General features: G+C 38.1%; 1 protein-coding gene across 1 annotated transcript in view; it reads left to right on the forward strand.

The window, feature by feature from the left end:
* LOC135224793 (prolyl 4-hydroxylase subunit alpha-2-like) overlaps positions 1-23,333 on the forward strand; it is a 114,424-nt gene that overhangs the window by 77,605 nt on the left and 13,486 nt on the right. Inside the window, exon 6 of the mRNA XM_064264118.1 lies at positions 15,026-15,271. Within this exon, the coding sequence (XP_064120188.1) occupies positions 15,026-15,271 (246 nt within the window). The remainder of the gene's footprint in view (positions 1-15,025; positions 15,272-23,333) is intronic.

Here is a 23,333-nt window from a genome sequence, read left to right on the forward strand (position 1 = left end):
GCCTCTGCTAAATCTTGAGAAATCTTATCTCTTACTGCCATCAATATTTCCCTCTCTTAGTGCCCGCAGATTTCAGCGGAAACACCTAACCACTGAGCACAAGAAATTAAATGCTTCCTACTCAATACGGGCAAATGCTTTATACAATCGGCCGACCCCAAATATTCGGCAGGATCAAAAAACAAACTCTTCCATTATGCCAAAAAATAAAGTGTACAGGGAGAATGCAATACTACAAAATAAATATTGAAGAGACCACCCCAGTGTCGCTCCACAGACCAAGATACCGAGTATCCCCGAGAATAGTCCTGTCACGGTCGCCAACTTGTTACAGACCCCTTTATTGGGTCCTGGTGCAGTTCTTTTATTGCACTATTTATATTCTCAGTGATGTTCAAAAATACTCTGCGTAAAATGGTCAGTGGAGACGAAAACAAAAAGGGAAAACTCAACAATATTTATTCACAACAAAAAATAACATTAAGTCAACCTTGTGACTGAAAAGGACGTACCACTAGTCCTCAAATAATCCCGTAGGATCCCTAAACGCTAAGAAAACTAACGCCCTAGATAGAAAACATGAGAGAGAACAAACACAAGAATACGTCTAAACAGGAATATATCCATACAATGGCTGGCCAGGCCAAAACCCAAATATACCTATAACTATAAACGAAAGAAGGAAGGTGAAGGATAAAAGTGAGAAAACACTTAAATTCCTACCTATGAATTACAATATAAACACCAAGGCCGATAGGCCATAAGGACCATCAGAGTCTATAAATATTGTATAGAAAAATAGATATATATAAAAAAAATCAACAAACTCCTCACACAAAACAGGGGAAACTTCAGTCCAAAATAAATTCAAATCGCCTTTACGGAGGCCGTGATCCAATACATCTCAGCTCTGCAGACGAGGGAGGACATGAATACACAGGTAACCACAGGTACAGGTGAGTTGGAGAAGGTCCTGCCCGACAACACAAAGGCAAACTCCTACCTGGTATCTGTCTCCCTACTTGACACCTCACGAGCCAGATTGTCTCCCTCAGCAGCAGCTTAAGGTGTCCTTGGAGATAGACTGATGACTGCCCAAAGCTCCTCTAGTGCCAGCAGAACACGATGGCACTCAATACTCTAGGGAATATATATATATATCCACTAAGGTGGCAGTTACGACGAAGTCGCAGGTGACAAAGTCAACAGCGTCGAATACAGTCACACGACGTCGCAGGTGACAGAAGTGTACCTGCGAAGGGCAGCTCCAAAAACAAGATTCAATGTTTTCCAATAATCGCCAGCTGCAGAGGTATCAGGAAGCAAAGGAAGGCCCGAACTAACCTTAGGCCGAGCACCGTCTTTCCAAAAGTCACCTCACAGGAGTCCTGCCGCACTCGAAAAATAAACAAACCACAATCGTTAACACGATAGTTCAAGCAATTAAGTGAGCGGGGAGGAGGCGAGAAACTATAGCGTAAACAAAACACTAAACACTTAACATTAACTGCCTTAAGAAATAATGTACTTAAAACTAGAACAAGGTTGACTTAAATAAATCGGAAAATTACGTTACTCTAATACCTTCCTCCCCGAGAAAAAAAAAAAAAAAAATTTATTTTTTTATAACAAGAACATAGAACCTGGAAAACAGGAACATTAAGGTCCACCAAAAAAAAAACAAAAAAAAACAACAACAAGACAAAAGTTACTGGCCTGAAAATAAAACTAGATTTAAACAGCAAAGTCAAAACATGTATATAAACAAAAAAAATAAATAACTTAAGTCTAAACAACGACAACAAGAAAAGACTAACAACCAAATCTTCACATAGCATACAAAACAAATCTGAACAATACAGACAAAACTCGCAAAAATCAAGGAAGGAAACTTACGTATACACACCTCGACTTACAGTGTACAAAAAAAAAAAAAAAAAAGTTTTTATACAAACCCACCGGAGAAACGAGCAGGGCAGCGTACGAGGGAGGTAAAACAAACATATCAAATTCGTGAGAGCGCGTCAGGAATCTTATTTTCAGACCCCTTAAGCTGGCCTCACACTAGGCATTTTTTTCTCGAGCAGCGAGCCGTTGCTGCCGAGAATGAAAAACCGGGAGCTTTTAGCTCGAGATTCTAGCTTCCGAACAGGACGGGAAGCAGCCAGCACGAGCCGCGAGCCACAGCATAGTGTAAACAAACAAGATGGCTGCTGCTGATAAGACGTACTCTCCTGAGCCACTCTTGAACCCACAAACGTTTTTTGTTACTCTTGCATTCACGTAAGTTTCCAAGAAATAAACCACTGCAGCGCATCTTTGCAACAGTCCGACAATTTCTGGGCGCCATGATGATATCAGCTGATCAGTTTTGTTTACTTTTTCCTACGGCTCCTCGAAACCACGAGTTCCTAGTGTGACGATACAGCACTTTTGCTCGCGAACATCGGCTGGATGCTGGCCAAAACCACGAGCAAGAAATGACTAGTGTGATACCAGTCGGTTGAAATTAACTCACATCTCTAATGTGTTTAATAACCAGCTTGAATTCCTGAAGCAAGAGAGCCCAACGCAAGATCCTCTGGTTGGCCCCTTTCATACGCTCAATGAAAACAAGCGGGTTATGATCCGTCCAGATCTCTATGGGAAGAGAAAAGTTAGTTACATAAGGTTTGAAATGTATAAGGGTACGGACCAAAGCAAGAGCTTCCTTTTCAATGGTAGAATACCTCCTTTCAGCCACCAATAACTTCCGACTAAAATAAGATATGGGGTGTACCTCACCTTCATCGTCCCTTTGGAAAAGGACACCACCTATACCCACATCACTGGCATCTACTGCTATGATATAAGGTTTCTGAAAATCTGGGGAAGTCAAAATAGGTTTCGAAATTAGAATGGTTTTAAGCTTATTAAAAGCTTCCTCACACTGATTAGACCAACAAAATTTTTTACCCTTCTCTAAAAGGTTAGTAAGAGGTTGAGCAAGATCAGAAAAATTTCGCACGAAGCGGCGATAATAACCAGACATTCCCAGAACTCTTCTCACCTCTCTAATACTACCTGGCCTTTTTAAATTAATAATAGCCTCGAGGTTAGCTTGTTTCGGAGCCACCTGACCCAAACCAACCTCGTGACCCAAATAACAAACCTTTGCCTTGCCAAATTCACACTTTGATAAATTAATAACCAAACCTGCAGACCTAAGGGCCTCAAATACCTTACGCAATCTTACCATATGCGTACTCCAATCATTGCTATATACAACCAAATCATCAATATAATTCAGTTCCTTTCAAACCACAAATTACCCTATTCATAAGCCTCTGAAAAGTACACGCGGCATTTTCATTCCCAAATGGCATAACCTTGCAATTCATACAAAACCAAAGGGAGTTACGAATGCGAGATTTCACGGGCTCGATTCAGAATAACGGAACCTGCCAATAACCCTTCAGCAAATCTAGTTTCGTAATAAATTTGGCAGAACCTATCTGATCGAGGCAATCATCAATACGTGGCAAAGGAAAAGAGTCATTTTTGGTGTGGGCATTAACCTTTCGATAGTCCACACACATGCGGAACTTCTCGTCAGCTTTTTTCAACAAGAAACAATAGGGGAACTCCAAGGATGACTGATGGCTGAATCAGGGTCGTGCTCCAACATATATTTAATCTCCTTTTCGACCAAATCCCTTTTTACAGGATTTAACGATAAGGACTTTGTTTAACTGGGGAGGCACTACCTACATCTACATCATGGCAAAGAAAACTTAGTTCTACCAGGAGAGTCTCGGAATAAATCTGAAAAGGAATAAAATTAGATTAAACACATCCTCTCTTTGATGAGGATCCAAATGCTTCAGACCTTCCTGTAAAACTTCTAAATTTTGTATATTAGAAAAAAGAGCATCTGAAGAGACCTGACTCATTAAATCGTCCGAATCCCGAGGAGGAAATTCCACAGCTACAGATACTGGCTCAGAGACAACTGTTAAAGGATCAACACTTCTACTATGATACGCTTTTCAAACCTGTTTACATGAAAAACTTTACACTTCCTGCTTGAACGGGAGCTTCAATTCGTAATTCACCTCGGACAATTTCCTCAAAACTTTCCACGACCCTTTATATCTAGGTTCAAGAAAATTGTCTGGGTCCATACTCAAAATCAAAACCAACCAATTCTCCTGGTTCAAAAGAACGGACTTTTAGTGTTCCTGTCAAAGTTAGCCTTAATTTTCATTTTAGCCTGAGAATAATTCAAATTATCCCGAGCAAACTTCCAAGCACTGAACATTCTCTTTCTCAAATCATCCACAAATTCTCCCATTTTGATATCTCCCCTTCGATTGACCCCTAATACTTCACAAAAAATGTCAAAGGGCCCACGGACTTTTTGCCCAAAAATCATTGTTCGAAGGAGCTACACTGTGGAGGCATTGGGATGATTCCTAAGAGCAAACAGGTGCGAGCGGCAGTGCTTTGTCCCACTCGCTTCCATGTTCATAACAATTTTTTTTCAAAATAGATTTTAATGTCTGGTGAAACCTCTCCACCACACCTTGACTCTCCGGATGATACGGAAACACTCGTAATGTGCTGAATGGCCAGTTCAGCCACAACTTACCTCTAAACATTTTACTTGTGAAATTCGTACCGCAACGGTCTGAATAACACGGGGGAGACCGTACCTGAAAAGAATTCCATTAATTTTTCAAAAAGTACTTTAAAGGTTATCCGTCTCAAAGGAGGAAAGCTTCGGGAAATCTAGAGGCTCTATCCATAATTGTTAATAGATAAATACCAAGACTTAGTTTTCGGCAAAGGACCAACACATTATATCACCAATTCCGAGAATGGTTCTCCGATGACAGGAATAGGATTTAAAGGAGCCTTAGGAATATTTATTTGATTTGGTTTTCCCATAACCTGACAAACCTCACATTCGTTCACAAAACGCTTCACAGACGATTTCATTCCAGGCCACCAAAATATCTTGCTAATTTACGGAAAGTCTTCCATACCCCAAAATGACCTGAAAGGAAATTGTCGTGAGCGAGACTCATTACTGATTCACGGAAATGGAAGGGACCACAATTTGCTCAATCCGAGAAGCCTTGCTCAGATCATCTGTCGAAGGTCTCTACTAAATCTGTACAACAAATGATTTATTATACCAAACCGAGGCTTAGTTAGATCATTGATATCACCTAACTCAAAATTAAATTCTGTTTTCTGGGCCTCAGTGAAAGCCAAACGATCCCAATCAGGTTTCAGAACATCATTAATAATAATATGACTATCACTACTATCTACAGACCCGGGCCTTTCTACATCTACTTCTAAACTACTAAATAACAATTCATCATCATTAATTGATCAGCAGCTCTTGCTGTGGCACGGGTTGTTACAGAAACAGGATGGGCATGAACAGACAAAATAGGAAATAATTCCCGACCTTCACTATTGAGATATCATTTCCCCCAAAAATGCCGTCAATACCAGGTATGGGGAGATTATCGACAAACGGCCAACTCAGTAACCCTATCATATCCGGGAAAAGACCAACCTGACATCCACCAACGGAGCAGAAACAACAGTGTTCGGGAACCCTACCCAGAACGACATTAATTACCACCTGAACGCTCTTGTAAACCATTCAAAGTCTCACTCAAACACCAAGAGACCGAGCTGAACCAGTGTCCTCAAAAACTTCACATTGATAGTTTTAGATTTATGAATTATTTTACCTGGCCAGACATTTATTTGTCAAAATCGAGTCACAAATTTTTATTGCTAGGGGATGAATTATCATTACTATCTACCCTACTGCTAACTACTTCAGTTTTTTCAACCTTATCACTAAAACCAGACCTGTTGGAAATTAATGAAATTGGATTCTGACCATTTCTCTGCAGATACCTCCTACGTGCATTGCACTGGTGCTGGAAATGACCTGGTTTGTCACACCAGAAACAGGTTCCTCTACGTCCAGTACCTCTGTTATCATTATACCTGTTATAGTTATTCTTGCCTGAATTAGGCATACCCTTGTTAACAAAGATACGAGGAGGAGGAGGCCCTGCAGAGACTCCACCAACATTTCTGTCACCTGTAAAAAAAGAAGTGGTCATTATTACCATTAAGGTTTCTTATTAGAGACAGACGACGAAATGGTTTCTACTCTCCTTCCATTACTGACGACCCGAGAAGAGGGATTATTCATATCTTGATAACCAAAATTACCAGTTCCAGAACGATGAGTCAAGACATATTCATCTGCCAATTGGGCGGCATCATTCAGTTTTATAGCCTTAACCTCCTCGAGATGAACTCTTAACTCCTTGCTACACGCTTTCTTGAATTCCTCAAGGAGCAACAATTCCCTCAACGCAGCAAAAGACACTACCTGACGACTCTTTAGCCAGTCGTCGAATTGTTCCTCCTTGACCCGTGCAAATTCAACAAAGGATTGAGAAGTTTGTTGTAATTCCTGAATTTCAGACGATAAGCCTCGGGTACCAAATCATAGGCTTTTAGGACCAGTGCTTTGACCTTCTGGTAGTCCCAAGCAATTCCTTCCTCCAAGGCATTGTATACCCGGATTGCCTTGCCAACCAATCTACACTGTATCAATACCGTCCACATTTCAGAGGGCCAAGACAATCGGGTGGCAACCCGTTCAAATGCCTTGAAGAATTCAGGGACGTTCTTCTCATCAAAGACTGGCACTAACTTTAATGCCGCACCTAAATTAAATTTATCATTAAAATTATTCTTAGGGGAACTGATCATATTGGTCCCCTGCAACCTTGCCATTTGTAAATTTATATTAGCTACCTCCAGCTCGTGACGCCTCGCCCTCTCGTTCTCCTCAAATTCCAATTTCCTCAACTCGATGCGTTTGCAAATTAACTTATATTCTACCTCCTCCTTAGACTCTCCCAAACATGAATAGGAGCCAGGGGTCCCTCTGGCATAGGATTTGGGGAAGGCAAAAAAGGATTAGTAGACAAATTAGATTTAGGTAAATTAGATGGACCTTCAAAAATAATACCTGTGCTGGGGAGGATCCTCAAACAAAGTCAAACCTGCTCTCACACTCAATTTTTCCTCCTCCGAATCTACATCAAACGTACTACCTCATCATCACTGTCCTCTCGACTTTCGTTAATCAAATTTCCAGCCTCTGCTAAATCTGAGAAATCTTATCTCTTACTGCCATCAATATTTCCCTCTTAGTGCCCGCAGATTCAGCGGAACACCTAACCACTGAGCACAAGAAATTAAATGCTTCCTACTCAATACGGGCAAATGCTTTATACAATCGGCCGACCCCAAATATTCGGCAGGATCAAAAACAAACTCTTCCATTATGCCAAAAAAATAAAGTGTACAGGGAGAAAGGCAATACTACAAAATAAATATTGAAGAGACCACCCCAGTGTCGCTCCACAGACCAAGATACCGAGTATCCCCGAGAATAGTCCTGTCACGGTCGCCAACTTGTTACAGACCCCTTTATTGGGTTCCAGGTGCAGTTCTTTTATTGCACTATTTATATTCTCAGTGATGTTCAAAAATACTCTGCGTAAAATGGTCAGTGGAGACGAAAACAAAAGGGAAAACTCAACAATATTTATTCACAACAAAAATAACATTAAGTCAACCTTGTGACTGAAAAGGACGTACACTAGTCCTCAAATAATACCCGTTAGGATCCCTAAAAACGCTAAGAAACTAAGCCCTAGATAGAAACATGAGAGAGAACAAAACACAAGAATACGTCTAAACAGGAATATATCCATACAATGGCTGGGCCAGGCCAAAACCCAAATATACCTATAACTATAAACGAAAGAAGGAAGGTGAAGGATAAAAGTGAGAAAACACTTAAATTCCTACCTATGAATTACAATATAAACACCAAGGCCGATAGGCCATAAGGACCATCAGAGTCTATAAATATTGTATAGAAAAATAGATATATATAAAAAAAAATCAACAAACTCCTCACACAAAACAGGGGAAACTTCAGTCCAAAATAAATTCAAATCGCCTTTACGGAGGCCGTGATCCAATACATCTCAGCTCTGCAGACGAGGGAGGACATGAATACACAGGTAACCACAGGTACAGGTGAGTCGGAGAAGTCCTGCCCGACAACACAAAGGCAAACTCCTACCTGGTATCTGTCTCCCTACTTGACACCTCACGAGCCAGATTGCTCCCTCAGCAGCAGCTTAAGGTGTCCTTGGAGATAGACTGATGACTGCCCAAAGCTCCTCTAGTGCCAGCAGAACACGATGGCACTCAATACTCTAGGGAAATATATATATATATCCACTAAGGTGGCAGTACGACGAAGTCGCAGGTGACAAAGTCAACTGCGTCGAATACAGGTCACACGACGTCGCAGGTGACAGAAGTGTACCTGCGAAGGCAGCTCCAAAAACAAGATTCAATGTTTTCCAATAATCGCCAGCTGCAGAGGTATCAGGAAGCAAAGGAAGGCCCGAACTAACCTTAGGCCGAGCACCGTCTTTCCAAAAGTCACCTCACAGGAGTCCTGCCGCACTCGAAAAATAAACAAACCACAATCGTTAACACGATAGTTCAAGCAATTAAGTGAGCGGGGAGGAGGCGAGAAACTATAGCGTAAACAAAACACTAAACACTTAACATTAACTGCCTTAAGAAATAATGTACTTAAAACTAGAACAAGGTTGACTTAAATAATCGGAAAATTACGTTACTCTAATAATATGATATATATACATACATACATACATATATATATATATATATATATATATATATATATATATATATATATATGTGTGTGTGTGTGGTGTGTGTGTGTGTGTGTGTGTGTGTATATTCTTTCTTTCCCGCTGTTATCCCTACATTAGTGGGTCGGGTGCCTGATGAACCCTTCTCCACTGCCTTCTATCAAAGGCATCATCTTCCAACCAAACCTCTTCTTTCCATATCTTCCTACACTTTATCTCCCCATCTGATTCTCTGTCTCCCTGTCGGTCTTCTTCCAACAGGTTCCTCTAAGCCCTCTTCACTCCCTCCTCGTCATCCACCCTCAACACATGCCTTGCCATCTCAATCGTAACTCTCTTATCACCTCTGTAATCTTTACTAAGCCTGCCCTTTCTTCTTATTTCATCATTTTCCAATCTCTCAAACAATATTCCTATAATCCACTCATCAAGCATTTCTCATCTCTGTTCTCTCAAGCTTTACTTCCTCTTTTCTTCTTAGAGCCCCTGTTTCTGCTCCATATGTGGTTGTCGTTTTTAAAACAATCACGGTTTTTTATGAGAGATGATTAGATAAAATACATCTCTATTTTCCTTTCTTTAATTTTTTTGTTTTCTTATAAAAAGGTGAGTGATCTATACTTGTTGACCTGCGTTATGAATCTGACACTGAGTGAATTTGGCACAAACTAACAAACTTACTAAAATACACAAATTTGATTCAAGACTTATCAAACAAGGGTTATATTAATTTATGTCTTGAAAATTATGAAAGTTACATCGGACTTGATAGACATTATCTTCATTTAGATAAGGATAAACATTAATACAAAATATATGTTAACTAATTCAGCGCATTTCTCACAACAACACACTGTGACTACCACTTCACTCCCCTGCTTTCTCTTTCTCCCTTCTTAACAACATATAATTTATCATTACACATACATTAACACTGGTCTTATCACTGTGTTATATATCTTGACTTTTAGCTAGATTGGCATTTTCTTATCACATACCACTACAGCTACCTCTCTCCACTTCCCCCTGCAGCTTTTATCCTACTGTCAACTTCAGCCTCACATCCTCCCTCTTGGATTAAAGTAGATCCTAAGTATTTAAACTTTTCTGCCTGTTTTATAATCAAGCCTCTTCTTTCTTGTATTACTATTCTGTTTCTATCTTCCCTACTGCTCAGCAAAACCTGTTTTATCCATATTCATCTATAAGCCACCACTCTCTAAACTCTAAAGACTCCTGCCACTCTCCAACCCTTCTCTGTAGGTCCTCATTTTTAGCAGTGATACCAGACCATCAGTGTGCAACAATTCCCTCAGCTCTTCATTTCTGATCTCTTCACTCAATACTTCCATGACCAGCACAAACAAAAATGGGCTTAATGCTGACCCCTGGCGTAATTCAGCACTAACTTCCTAGCTTTCTGTTTTCCCAACTGCTGTTATCACTTTTGTGCTCGTTCTTTTATATATCATCTCGACCAGCATAACCAACTTTTCTGGGGCTTAGCTTTTCCTTAAGCACCAAAACATCACTTCTCTTTGGATTCTATCATATGCTTTCTCTAGGTCTATAAATGCACAATAGAGCTCCTGGTTTCCCTCTAGCCTCTTTTCTTGTAGCTGTCTTACTATGAAGATGGCATCCACCGTCCCTCTTCCCCTCATGAATCCTTACTGCTGTTTCCCAATCTTTACAATCTCTCTTAATCTCTCATCCAGTATTCTCTAAAACGTTCAATCCACGCTCTGTTAGTTTAATTCCCTTGTAATTACCCACAAGGTCCAAGGCATCTCCCTTATGCTTGTATATTTATCCCATTAGACTCCCTATCCAGTCCCATTGGCAATTTCTTCATCTCCACATATAGCTTTTAATAAATCCAGCATCCATTTCTCCCCCTCTGTACCTAGTAATTTGATCATTTCAATTTGGAACTCCAATGGACCAGGTGATTTACCATTCTTCATTTTCCTTAATGCTCTCTTCACTTCTGTATCCTGTATTTCCATCACTGGTTCCTCCACCCTCTGTGCATCCCCTCTCTCATTTTCAGTATGTAACAGTTGTTCAAAATACTCTCACCATCTCTTCTTAATGTCTTCATCCCTATACAATATATTTCCATCACTATCCTTGATGACACCCAATATACCCACATCCTGTCTCTGCCTTTTCCTCAAGTTTGAAATCTTATAGATATCCTTTTCTTCTTCTCTTGTTCTTAGTCTTTCATTCAATAGCTTTGCTGCCCTTCTGATAGCCATACTACCCTCCTTCTCTCCTCTCTTTCCTCTTCTCTGTACCTTTCCTCTCCACTTCTGGTGCATGCCTTACCTTTCAGTCCTTAAATGCTATTGATTTTCTTTTGATTGATTCTTGCACCTCTCCATTCCACCACCACCTTTCTCCTCTCGATACTCCATATTCGCTGATTCTTCCCATCAGTTCCTCTGCTTCCCCCACACATATTTCTCTCATGTCTGCCCAGATATTTTTCACTGTGTTACCCTGTCTAAATTCTACGTTTCCCACTTTCCAGACATCTCTCTCTCACAGTCCTCCTAAGTTGCTCCCCCCTTTCTCCTTTAAGGTCCCAAATCTTAATTCTAGATCTTCTCTTTCTGTTCTTGGGTCTCCTACCTCTCATTTTACCATCTCCACCAACGTATGCTGTTTAACACACGCTTCTCCCAAGATCACTTTGCAGTTTGTCACATTGCATAAATGAAGTGTATTCCGCAGACCTATTAATGTTAACATGCTTTTTTAGCTAAGAACATTATATAAGCATGCTGCATTTTTCATATTTCTTAAGGGCACGAGGTGGTTATATGTTGGATGAGATGCTTTTTAAAGAATTCACTGATATAGTTGTCAAAAGGAATGTACCTTTGCAAAAGATCAATTTGCAGAATACTTCATTCATGAAGGAAAAATTTTGTAATGTGAAGTGCATAAACACAGAAATTCAATAAATGTGTATATAGTACTATATTATACGTATATATATATATATATATATCTATAGGTATTATATTATACTTATATATATATATATATATATATATATATATATATATATTTATATCTATATATATATATATATAAATATATATATATACCATATATATATATATTATAATATATATTATATAGATATATATATATATATATATATATATATATATATATATGTTACCCATCCCGATGACACTATTACCAGCGAAGGGTATTTGATATTTGGTATGTGTTTAACCCACAGCGTTAAGGCAAAACTGGCTACAGACAATCTCTCTCCCCCCCCCTCTCTCTCTCTCTCTCTCGAGGTGATCACTGGCATAGCTTTCACTCTCTATCTCTCTTTCGACTCGCAACCTCTCTCTCTCTCCATTCTAACAGGTCATCAAATGGGAGTCATGCATTTACAAACAGACATTTATTGGAAGCAAAGCATTACTTGAATAACTCACATTCTTACAGGATAATCAAATGGAATGATAACTCAAAGTTCAGATCACACAGATGACCCCCCGGTATTTTAATAGTCTTAATCAGTAATTAGTCACACCAATCTCTTCTCCAAAATATAATAGTTTCCTCCACACGGGACTCTCTGTCCCTAGGACTCTCGGTTCCCTCGCTAGAAACGCCTGTTACAAAGACACGAGAACATACTCGTAAGCACACACAACTGTAAAGACAAAGTCAAAGATTAAACATCTTTACCAGATATTAAACAAGCCATCCCTTTGGCTAAAGTAAGTCAACACTTACCCATCTCCAGCCCAGAATACCACACACAGAAGTAAATAAACTTTCGCAGAGCTATCCCAGCATTCTGCCTTTCTCCCACGGACCTCTCTGTAAGTCTCTCCATAGATTTGGCCAAGCCAAGTCATTATGAATAGACATAGTTTGTACATGTGCATATGAACTCACACAAAACTGGTAACAACCAGTTTTCAGAAGCACTTGAACAAGACCCCATGAACTGACGAACATTGACCCGCTTAACTATGCACCTTCGTATCACTCCATCCCAGAAATGATTTATCAGCTTTCTCAGGTCAACACTTCGGACTGTCTCTATGGGTAGTCTGCGCATTCCAAAAAGGTCACAGCATATCACATCACAATGGCATATTAAATATATTATTAATTATAGCCCCTTTCATCTGACATATATATATATATATATATATATATATATATATATATATATATATATATATACTTGTAGGCGTCCAGGGAAAGGCATTCAGTACAATTGAAGGTTAATTATTGCTAATGCCGACGTTTCACAACTACATTGTGGCATCTTCAAGGCTGAAATACAGCAAGTTGACTCTTAATAATTAATCATAAAAACATTTATAATAACATATAACTAAAATCACCACAGTATTGTCTTATTTAAAATGCTATCTCATTTAAAATATATACAAAAAACAACGTTGACACGAAAAGAAGGACCTACCCAGACGGGAGTTGAAAGGAAACCGTTGAAACAAGGAGAGAGAGAGAAAAAAAAATAATAAACAACAAGGCAGACATGCACAATAAGGCAACGACAAGACAAATAGGGCCATCAAGCGATGAACAGTTGAGTAGATGATGTTTGGGTGTTTAATGATGGGACAGTTAATGTTATCATTATGGACTCTAAGGTTGTTAAGTCATTGTCCTATTATCTGAAAATCTTTGTTATCTATGGATGTTTTGCATAATTTGGAATGGTTCCTTATATTGATTGTTCTGGGTTGTTCTAACACCCAAAACAATCCAATATAAGGAACCATTCCGAATTATGCAAAACATCCATAGATAACAAAGATTTTCAAATAATAGGACATAATAGGACTAACACATAAAAACAATGACTTAACAACCTTAGAGTCCATAATGATAAAATTAACTGTCCCATCATTAAACACCCAAACTTCATCTACTCAACTGTTCATTGCTAGATGGCCCTACTTGTCTTGTCGTTGCCTTATTGTACATGTCTGCCTTGTTGTTTATTATTGTTTTTTTTTTCTCTCTCTCTCTCTCTCCTTGTTTCAACAGTTTCTTTTTAACTCCCGTCCGGATAGGTCCTTCTTTTCGTGTCTGGTGTTTTTTGTGTATATTTTAAATGAGTTAACATTGTAAATAAGAGAATGCTGTAGTGATTTTAGTTATATATTATTATAAATGTTTTTATGATTAATTATTAAGAGTCAACTCGCTGTATTTCAGCCTTGAAGATGCAACGATGTAGTTGTGAAACATCGTCATTAGCAATTAACCTTCAATTATATTGAATGCCTCTCCCTGGACGCCTACAAGTATGATTTCGAGAGCTGCAGCTCCAATGCTTGAGTATATCAGAATTGCAGAAAATTTCAAGTAGTTCCTCCCAGAACGTTTTCTCTTTACCTTTTTGTCCTTATAATCATCTGCTCTCATATCCCAGTGGCTGGACGTTTTCCAGCTTTATCAGAGAATAGGTCGGTGTCAAAGTGACTAATCTCTAATTTGAAGTGTGGCGCAGGCAAATCCTCGTGGTCACATGAACTCTGTGCTCTGTTATTAACTTTGCAACCGCCGTGTGTGAACTGGACCGTATGTGTAACCGCCTATAACGACGCAAGGTGATCTCGTAGAGACTTTCTTATGTGCAAACCGCGCTGAGGACATTAGCAGCACTTTGGGTCCGTCTCATAAGATCTTACACGTCGGTTAGTGGAGGACGACTTTGGCAGTTAACAACTTTTGTGTACATTTTTACTATTAATTGATTGATTGATTTATATAGACTGTCGTTACAAGAAGAACAGTACTCTTAGGATAAGGTGAACAGCTATCTAATACAATAAAGACCGACATCTGTTGAATGGTTTGTTCATACATGCTAACACCCGGTAATTATGCATAGAAAGCTGATAAAGATATACGAAATGAATAACTGAAGGCATAATCCAAAGACCTTAGCACCAGGCATATACCGCTGTCACATAAAAAAAAATACATATTTACAATAGCAAGTAATTCTCCCCGTGTGACGATATGAGAGCTTTTGCTGCTGCCCAAAGGAATTGCTCGTGTGGCAACACCTTAGGCTTTCTCTTTCAATAGTGCTTCAAAAACGAGATGTAGGTATCGTTAATGCCCGAGAAGGCGGTTTTAGGCAGGATTCTATTCAAACGCTACTTCAATGGAATGTAGGATTGCCTTTGTTTATTTTACAGCATAATCACGTTTTGGAGGTGCGGGGTCCACGGTCGCTAACTCACACGACATCTCGCGTGCGATTCGAGACTACTAGACTCGAAATTCAGTTGAGAAAACGAGAGAAGGAGCGGCAAGAAAAGGAAAATGTTATACTAAGTGACCAGTATTTGTCACGTCACGACAATAAGACGTGGATGCTGAACCACAGGGCGCTGGTAGAACTGCAACAGGTAGAACGACTCTGCAGAGGAGAGGATCTCAGGGTAAGACAATACAGGTTTCCGTTTGTCCTTCCCCAGGCCTGTACCGAAGGGGGTGGGGTGGGGGGATGAGGGGGACGGCGTGTCGAACGATCCCCCCCCCCAAAAAAAAAAACTTCTCGAAGTCCATATTTTCTGTGACTATCCTTTTCACTGAACTGTACTTACAAAGTAATAAATAATTATTATTATTATTTTTTTGTTTGTTACCTCAAATATATAACAAACAACAAAAATAAAGTAATATGCATGTTATTGTTAACATAATAAATTAATCAATTAATAAAACTTAAGAAATAATATTGAATTTCAGTGCAAACTATGAACATTATAAGCAAAATTCTGTCAACCAAAGCCGGTACTTTGAATAACATCTAATCGGGCTGGTAGAAGGGCATAGACCGCATAGGTACTCAATTTTTCTTCTTAATATAACTAAAATAACATTTTCAAGTATTTCATCATGTATACATACCTATATGTATATATATGCAATGATATTTATAAAAGAAAAGGTCCAGTTTTGTGAAAAACCAATCCCCCCCCCCCCCCCCCCCCCCCCCCCCCCCGCCCCGCTAAAAAAAAAACGCTGGGCACGGGCCTGTTGTCGGAGGCTGAAAAGCTTGTAGAGCATGTGGGTAGCGTAAGTCTTACAAATGCATGTATATTCTATGCCTCTTTTTAATATTAAATTATTTGAGTATTAAACATAAGTTTTAAGATTTCACAACTCGAACGGCTATATTGTCAATTTTGTCAAAGTATCAATGTGGTAGCGATCGTTGTCTTGTCCTTTGATGGAGAAATTTTTAATGTTAAAGAAAAAGACTGTGTCTTCCCATACGCAGTAAATTCCTTTTTCATATAGCAAGTGAATCAAAGATGTGCTTTATATAGTCTACTTCATGGTTATTTCGAATCAAGACCATCTGAGTGACCATAAATTCAGTATATGGAGAATGGTAGTTGTTCTTCAAGGCAGAAAACGACACTATCACTGGAAACTTGACTGATTCTGCGTATTAGCAGACAACAGCCTGTTATTAAATCCGTTTTCTCTGTTCTTGAGTACCAAATCCATTTCAACCTTAAAAGTAAGTATTGCCAGTGGCGATAAAATGAAGGATGTTCATTTTGCGGATCCTGGTAATCATTCAACTAGTAATTCCTCTTGGCTCTGAAGTGCCAGGGGGCTTTCATTGCATGCAGGCTATTTGTTGGGAACAGAAACACCAAGTTATCAAAGAGATTATTCGTGCTGAATAAATGACTACCATTCTGCAGGCGTTAGAAACGGAAAACTTGGGTGTTCCAGGTTCAGAAAGAGTCTACCTCTCATTTAACTACCTTTTACTATGTTTACTTGTCACAGTTTTATTGTTAATTAAACACAACATGGTGAACGAGAGCAGTAGTTTACTGAAAAAAGGGCAATATTTCACTTGAAAGGATAACGGTGAGAATCTAATGTTTTTCCATTGTTTCGATTCCATTAGGGTCTGGAGAGTCAGGTAATGCCGGGTGACACCTTGTCACCATTGGGGAATTTTTTTCAACGACCGAAAATAGAATAATCGTTTTTGGCACAACTTTTAGATTGGCTCTAATCTCATGTCAAAATTTTTATGAAATGTGTTTACCAGATAGCTCATAAACATTCAGAATGTGTTTGATATGGATTAGAAATTATAATTATGAATTCAGTAATTCACAGAACTACAGATTATAATATTTCTTTTGTCAATTTTAAGATAACTTGAAATTTATGAAGACACTGTAGTATAAGGATTACTTTTAAGAATTTTATATTCAGTCTTTTATGAATTATCAGCTGTTTCTTCTTTAGTTTAGATATTCACATACTGTTAAATATATCGCTGATATAGGCTACATTTGTACACCTTTCTCTTTTATAAATTATTTAGTATAATATCAGCTAGTGAATTATCACCATTCAATTTTTCATGAGCAACAAATTTCAGAGAAAAATAGAATTCTTTTCCAAGATGAAGGATGGTCTTTTTAAGGATCATCCCTTTTGTAATGGCACTTCAACTGATATTAAGGAAACATTAACAAATAGAATTATCAAAGCAAGTAAAAAGGGAGGTGATGAATTGTATCACAGTTTGGATCCAGATAATCAATGGAATCTCACAAAGACGGTATATCAGCTTATACATCTCTGCATATCGCCCTATACTTAGAGACATCAGAAGCAATCACCCATTACCCCAACTTCCCCTAAGAGAAAGAAAAGAGGAAAAAAGGCAATTCATATTTAAAGAATATTGTATATTGTGTGGAAATGACTGCCCAATTACGCGTAATCAGCCCCATCCTGAAAGGAGGGACAATGCATTTCTATGCTGCACATCAGACCGTAGAGATACACAGAAAACTTTTAAAAAAGATGTATTAAATGTTTGTAATTTGCATATTGATCAGTGAGGCTAGGAAGCAGAACTTAGACTAAGTGGAGCAGCAGCAGATCTTCATGCTGCAGATGGACGATACCCCGAAAATACTATCGAACGTTTGTTAGACAAAAATACTGTAAAACAGAGAGCTCTTCTTCGGATATGACTGACATGGATAATGCTGTTGCAATACATGATTGTATAACTGAAATGAAAAAAAGACTATTTCCAGATATGGAATTCAGTTAATCTTCATCAAGTTTATATTGCCCATGGTGGAAACCTTCAGTGACGTCAGTTTATAAACACCATTATGGATATTTTAGAAAACGAGTACATAGTGATGTCTGCTTATAGTTACTCTAGTGTTCTTATTCATAAATCATCTGCAAGCCATCTCATAAAACTGTCAAAAGATGAGGACAATGATGAAACACCTGTAAAAACTATTGCTTCCACCATTGTAAATGAATGCAAAGAGAAAATACCAGATAAAGGTCGCCACAAAAGCCGTCTCAATAATGATATAGCTTCAGCGCCAGTCAGTGAAACCTTGTCTTATGTACTACAAAATATATCTAAAAGTTTGGATAAAGATGCGCTGCCTTCAGTAATGATAGGAAACATCATCACCAGCATTGTTACAAACACATACTCCACTGCAGGTGGCCCTTGGGGTATTGCTGTGCACTCCCTCTATGATTGATCCAATTGCTAATTTTAAGGTCTACGGTCCATACCGTGAAGTTATACGCTTCAAAGCATCGGCTGCTGCTGCAACTGCCTAAAAGAATTCTGAGGAAGGTTTATTCAATGAAACTGATGGCCTGATACAATTCATGTCAGATAATTTTGATGCTAATATTAATTCGCCAAATGGTCTTAAGACTACTCATGCTATTGCTAGAAGTGCTATTGCGCCATTAGCTACAGTATGTCAGTGAATGAAATAAAGAGAAGAACCTGTAGCAGATACAGAATACTACCTATATGTTGGACCACAGAAACCTTCCATGCTTGATGAAGTTTCCAAGAAACCTGGTTTACCAAAGTCTTTAGCAGACAAACAAAATGCAAGTCTAAGTCGTGCAAGGATGCTTGATCATGGGTTTTTTCAACAAGTAGTTACTGAGGATGTCCCAGAATTTGGAGGGTGTAATTCTAAAGTTGCAAGAGACCAAGGACATTCTCTGCGACCTGCCACTGTAACACGGTATCAGCCACTTTTGGACATGAAGCCAGCTTATCCTAGTTCTATGCTCACTGTAATAAACAAATACCTAGATCTGAGTGAAAAATGCAATCAAGATTATGTTATTATCACAAAGGATTTGCAACTGTGTAAGGAAGCAGCTAAGCTGAAATTCCACTCTCCCACTCTTTAGGTAAAATAATTAGCTGGCTTGGTGGAATGCATTTGATTTTGAGTTTTGTTGGTTGCGTAGGTAATTTAATGGCTAAAAGTGGACTTTAGGATATTCTTGGATCAGCATTTAGTGGTGTTTCATGTGCATAACATCCACTTATGGGGACTTAATGGCAGATCTTGAAGCCTGTTCTGCCAGGAGCAAAACAGTAAAACTTTGAGTAGACAATTTAATTAAGCCTGTTATGATCACGATGATATTTGTGCAAGCAGAGCGAGAAGGGGACTGGCTGCTGCACTTATGGTCTGTCGAATCTGTTACCATATTCCTATGCAGCCAAACACACAAACTATGCCTGATATGCACTACTTTACTTAGTTGAAATGCAAAGGCTTCCAGATGATATCCAGGTCAAGGTCTTGAATGATGAGCATGTCACTTGTCATGCTGCAGGTTTATGGAATGGAATGTGGTCTGACATGTTTATAGAGACTACATTCATGAGATATGGCCACGGTCCATCGGGCATCATTTGTAACACGTTGAACCACATGAGGATCTTCACAGCACTGAAGAAGCTGATGTCATAATAATCCACCAGCTCCTCTATTTAATAAAGGCTGGAGTTGATATTATCATCATAATAAGTGATGATACAGATTTTTTTTTGTGTACATTTATTACACCATTACCACAAGCATAACCTAAGTTTTGCAGTAATGATAGAAGCTACTTCTGACATAGTCAAATAAAGATCAAAGCTACTGTTGAAAAACATCACCCCATAGTTTCAAACATTTTAGCAGCACCTGCTTTATCTGGTTGTGACACAACATCACAATTAAATCGAATAGAAAAGGCACCTGTTTAAATGTTTTAAAGCAAGGTTACCAGATTGCTGGACTTGGTGATGTAAATGCAAACTTGTCAAATGTAATACAACAAGAAACTACATTTATATCACGCTGCTACGGCATAAGTGTCAAAAGCCTCTGGCAATATGTCTGATGTTAGGTATGCGGTATGGCAAAAAAAAAAAAAAAAAAAAAAAAATGTTTTTCCAATAAAGTTGTAGGAGCTCCCCAGTTAAAGACTGCCTCCAACAGCAGCCGCCTTTAGATACCGTGTTTACCGGTGTCGCCTACAGGCTGCCCGATGGAAATGTGCTAAAGCCAATCCACCCCTTATGGACTCGATTAACTATGGGTAGGAATTTGATCGTATTCCTACTTTTCTAGTGCCAGTTACCACACTCATGTGCTCCATAATATATTCTGCAGCTTATTAAATGCTCTTGTGTTATTGAAGGGAATACATGTGGTGGAAGTGTAAATTGCAGTTGCGTGAAGGCACCCTTAAGATGTATACATTGTTTTGTTAATGTAAAAGTTCAGTCGAGTGTTTGAACCGATCCACTAAACTGATGAAAGATAGAAGTGAAGAAGAAGATAGAAATGAAGAAGCTATTCTAAGAAACATTTTAAATGATAGCTAGCTAAATGCAGTACCGATCTTTCACAGTCTGTGCTGTGCAATAATGATAACTATTTACATTTTTAATTGATTTTTCACGAGGTTTTTCCTGAATATTAGCAATTTTCTTATCAGTTATGGCCATGTTTTTTCCCAAATAACAATTAATAAAACTATTTATATGTTCGAAAGAAGAGATTAATAAAAATGTCAGGCGGAAGTATAAACTTGTGCAGATTTTTTGTTGCTTAAATACCTCAAACTTACTAAATGCATAGATTATTTTCCCCAAAGGTGACAGAGTGTCACCCGGCAGTTTTTTAGTTGTTATACCCTATATAGTAGTATTAGAAAATGGAAAAAAAAATGGATTCTCAACATTACCACTTCATGTGGAATTTTCAGTAGACTACAGAGGCGGATCTAGAAATCTTTCAGGGGGACCCACTTACTATTTATATATGTACATACATACAAATATATATATATATATATATATATATATATATATATATATATATATATATATATTTGTGTGTGTGTTTGTATACACTGTACATATATATATATCTCAATATTCATATATGTATGCACAAACACACACACTTATACATACATATATATATATATATATATATATATATATATATATATATATATATATATATATATATGCAGACATAATTTACTTAATACGCACATATATGTTGTATGTACTGAATTACAAGGAATTACAAGGATTAGGATTTCTCAAAGACTGTTTAGGTCCATCTGAGGAGACTTATCTTTAGGAGCAGGTTTTACAATTCATTCATTGTTCTAATGATTCTATCTAGCTTTCTTGTAAACTCTTCCACACTGTTATTGTTTACAACTTCTGGTGGCAGTTTATTTTATGTCACATATCTTGTATGTAAAGAATTTCCGACAATGTGATGTATCTCTTCAGTTCTAGTTTCCATCCATTATTTCTTGTCTGGTTTTCGTTTAAAGTGAAGAGGTTACTGTCCAATTTTGTTATGCCTTTCATTATTTTGAATGTCGTCGTATTAGTTGTCCTCGCAATCCGTGTTTCTAGGTCATACATGTTCAGGCTCTCTAGTCGTCTTTGGTAACCTATTTGCCTGATGGATGGAATTAACTTTGTAGCTCTTGCTTGCACCCCTTCTAGTCTATCTATGTCCTTTCTTAGTATTGGTGACCTAAACTTTACTGTATATTCAAGATGTGGTCTAACTATTGATGAGTAGGACTGCAGCACCAATTCCTTATTTCTGTTTGTGAACTGTCTCTTTATGCATCCCACTAGTTTCTGTGCCTTCTTTTCAGCTTTTATGCATTACTTCGTGGATTTAAAAACCTTGGTAATAACAACTCCAAGGTCCTCTTCTTGTTCTACACTATTTATGTCATTCCCAAGCAGCATGAGGGTTGTTTGTTCCTATTTGTAACACTTTACATTTATCTGTTAAAACGCATTTGCCATATTTTTTATCACTCTCCTATTTTCCTTAGATCATTTCTTAAACTTTCCACTGTATATGGGTCTCCTGCATTTACACCTAGTTTGGTGTCATCTGCAAATTTGGCTATTTTGCTAGTGAAGCCTACAGTCTGACCATTCTGATTCTTCACCATTTATTACGACTCTCTGTTTTCTATCAGTTAGCAAGTCTTCGATCCAGTCTGCCATTTCTCATATAATTCCTAAAGCTCTAACTTTTGTCGTTGTGTGGAACTTTGTCAAAGGCTTTTTGGAAATGTAAGTAGAGCATATCTAATGCTCTACTACTGTCGTCAATACCAAGCATGTTATGGAAAAACTCCAAGAGGTTTGATAGGCAGGATCTGTTTTGTCTGAAACCGTGTTGGCTGTTTAACAACAAGTTGTTTCTATCAGTGTGAGAGGGATTATAATAATTCTGAAGATTGTTATATTGTTTTCCACACCTTTAGCTTACAAAGAAGTAGCAGGCGAAGTTTCTTTGCCAAATATAAGTATTAAATACATGCATAGAAAAATTATATAATTTTGTTTTCAGTGTTTCTATCAATATTTTGCTTGTGTGCAGTGAATACATTATACAAATTTAATTATAGCTTTGAGATTTACACATTAATCTATCAACGGAGGCGGGGGGCGTGTGCATGTGCTGCCCCCACTTAAATCCGCCACTGAACGAGACCTTCGATCAGATGAAATTTACCTTTTGTTCAGTAACAGCGTGGTAAACAGAAGAGGGGAAATCAGAATACCTGTACTATAAAAGAAAGTTTTGTGGACAGACGAAGTCATCATCATTTTGATCGTGCTGAGTTTTAAGGGACATTCGGATGTTCTGGTCCAGAGCTACTCAGGCTCCGTAGAAACACATTTCTTTGTTAATTATCAGTTAAAACATGAATCTGTTACGTGTAAAAGTGTTTAGTATTGAAAGTACATCATAACCTGCGAGAGAACTAATGTTGTTTCTCGATTTATAATAAGTGTTTTTTTGCTTCCAATAATAATAATAATAATAATAATAATAATAATGGGCACAATTTCAGTGTCGAAAATGATAACAATGATGCAGGTCCACAATAATATTGCATGTGAAGTATATAAAGTGTTTAATGATAATAGCTTTCGAACCCTGCACCAGGTTCATCCTCAGCAAAGTGAACATTATGAAATTTAAAAATCTTTCGAAGTAAACTTATGAATAGGACAATTATTCCACTATGACGAACGCAAATGAAGGAAGCGCTCAACAGCCCAACTAGGTGATTCCGTTGTTGTTCGAATTCCTGCTGGTTATTCTG

This window comes from Macrobrachium nipponense, chromosome 12 (genome assembly GCF_015104395.2).
Source record: "Macrobrachium nipponense isolate FS-2020 chromosome 12, ASM1510439v2, whole genome shotgun sequence".
In the NCBI taxonomy this organism is placed as follows: Eukaryota; Metazoa; Arthropoda; class Malacostraca; order Decapoda; family Palaemonidae; genus Macrobrachium; species Macrobrachium nipponense.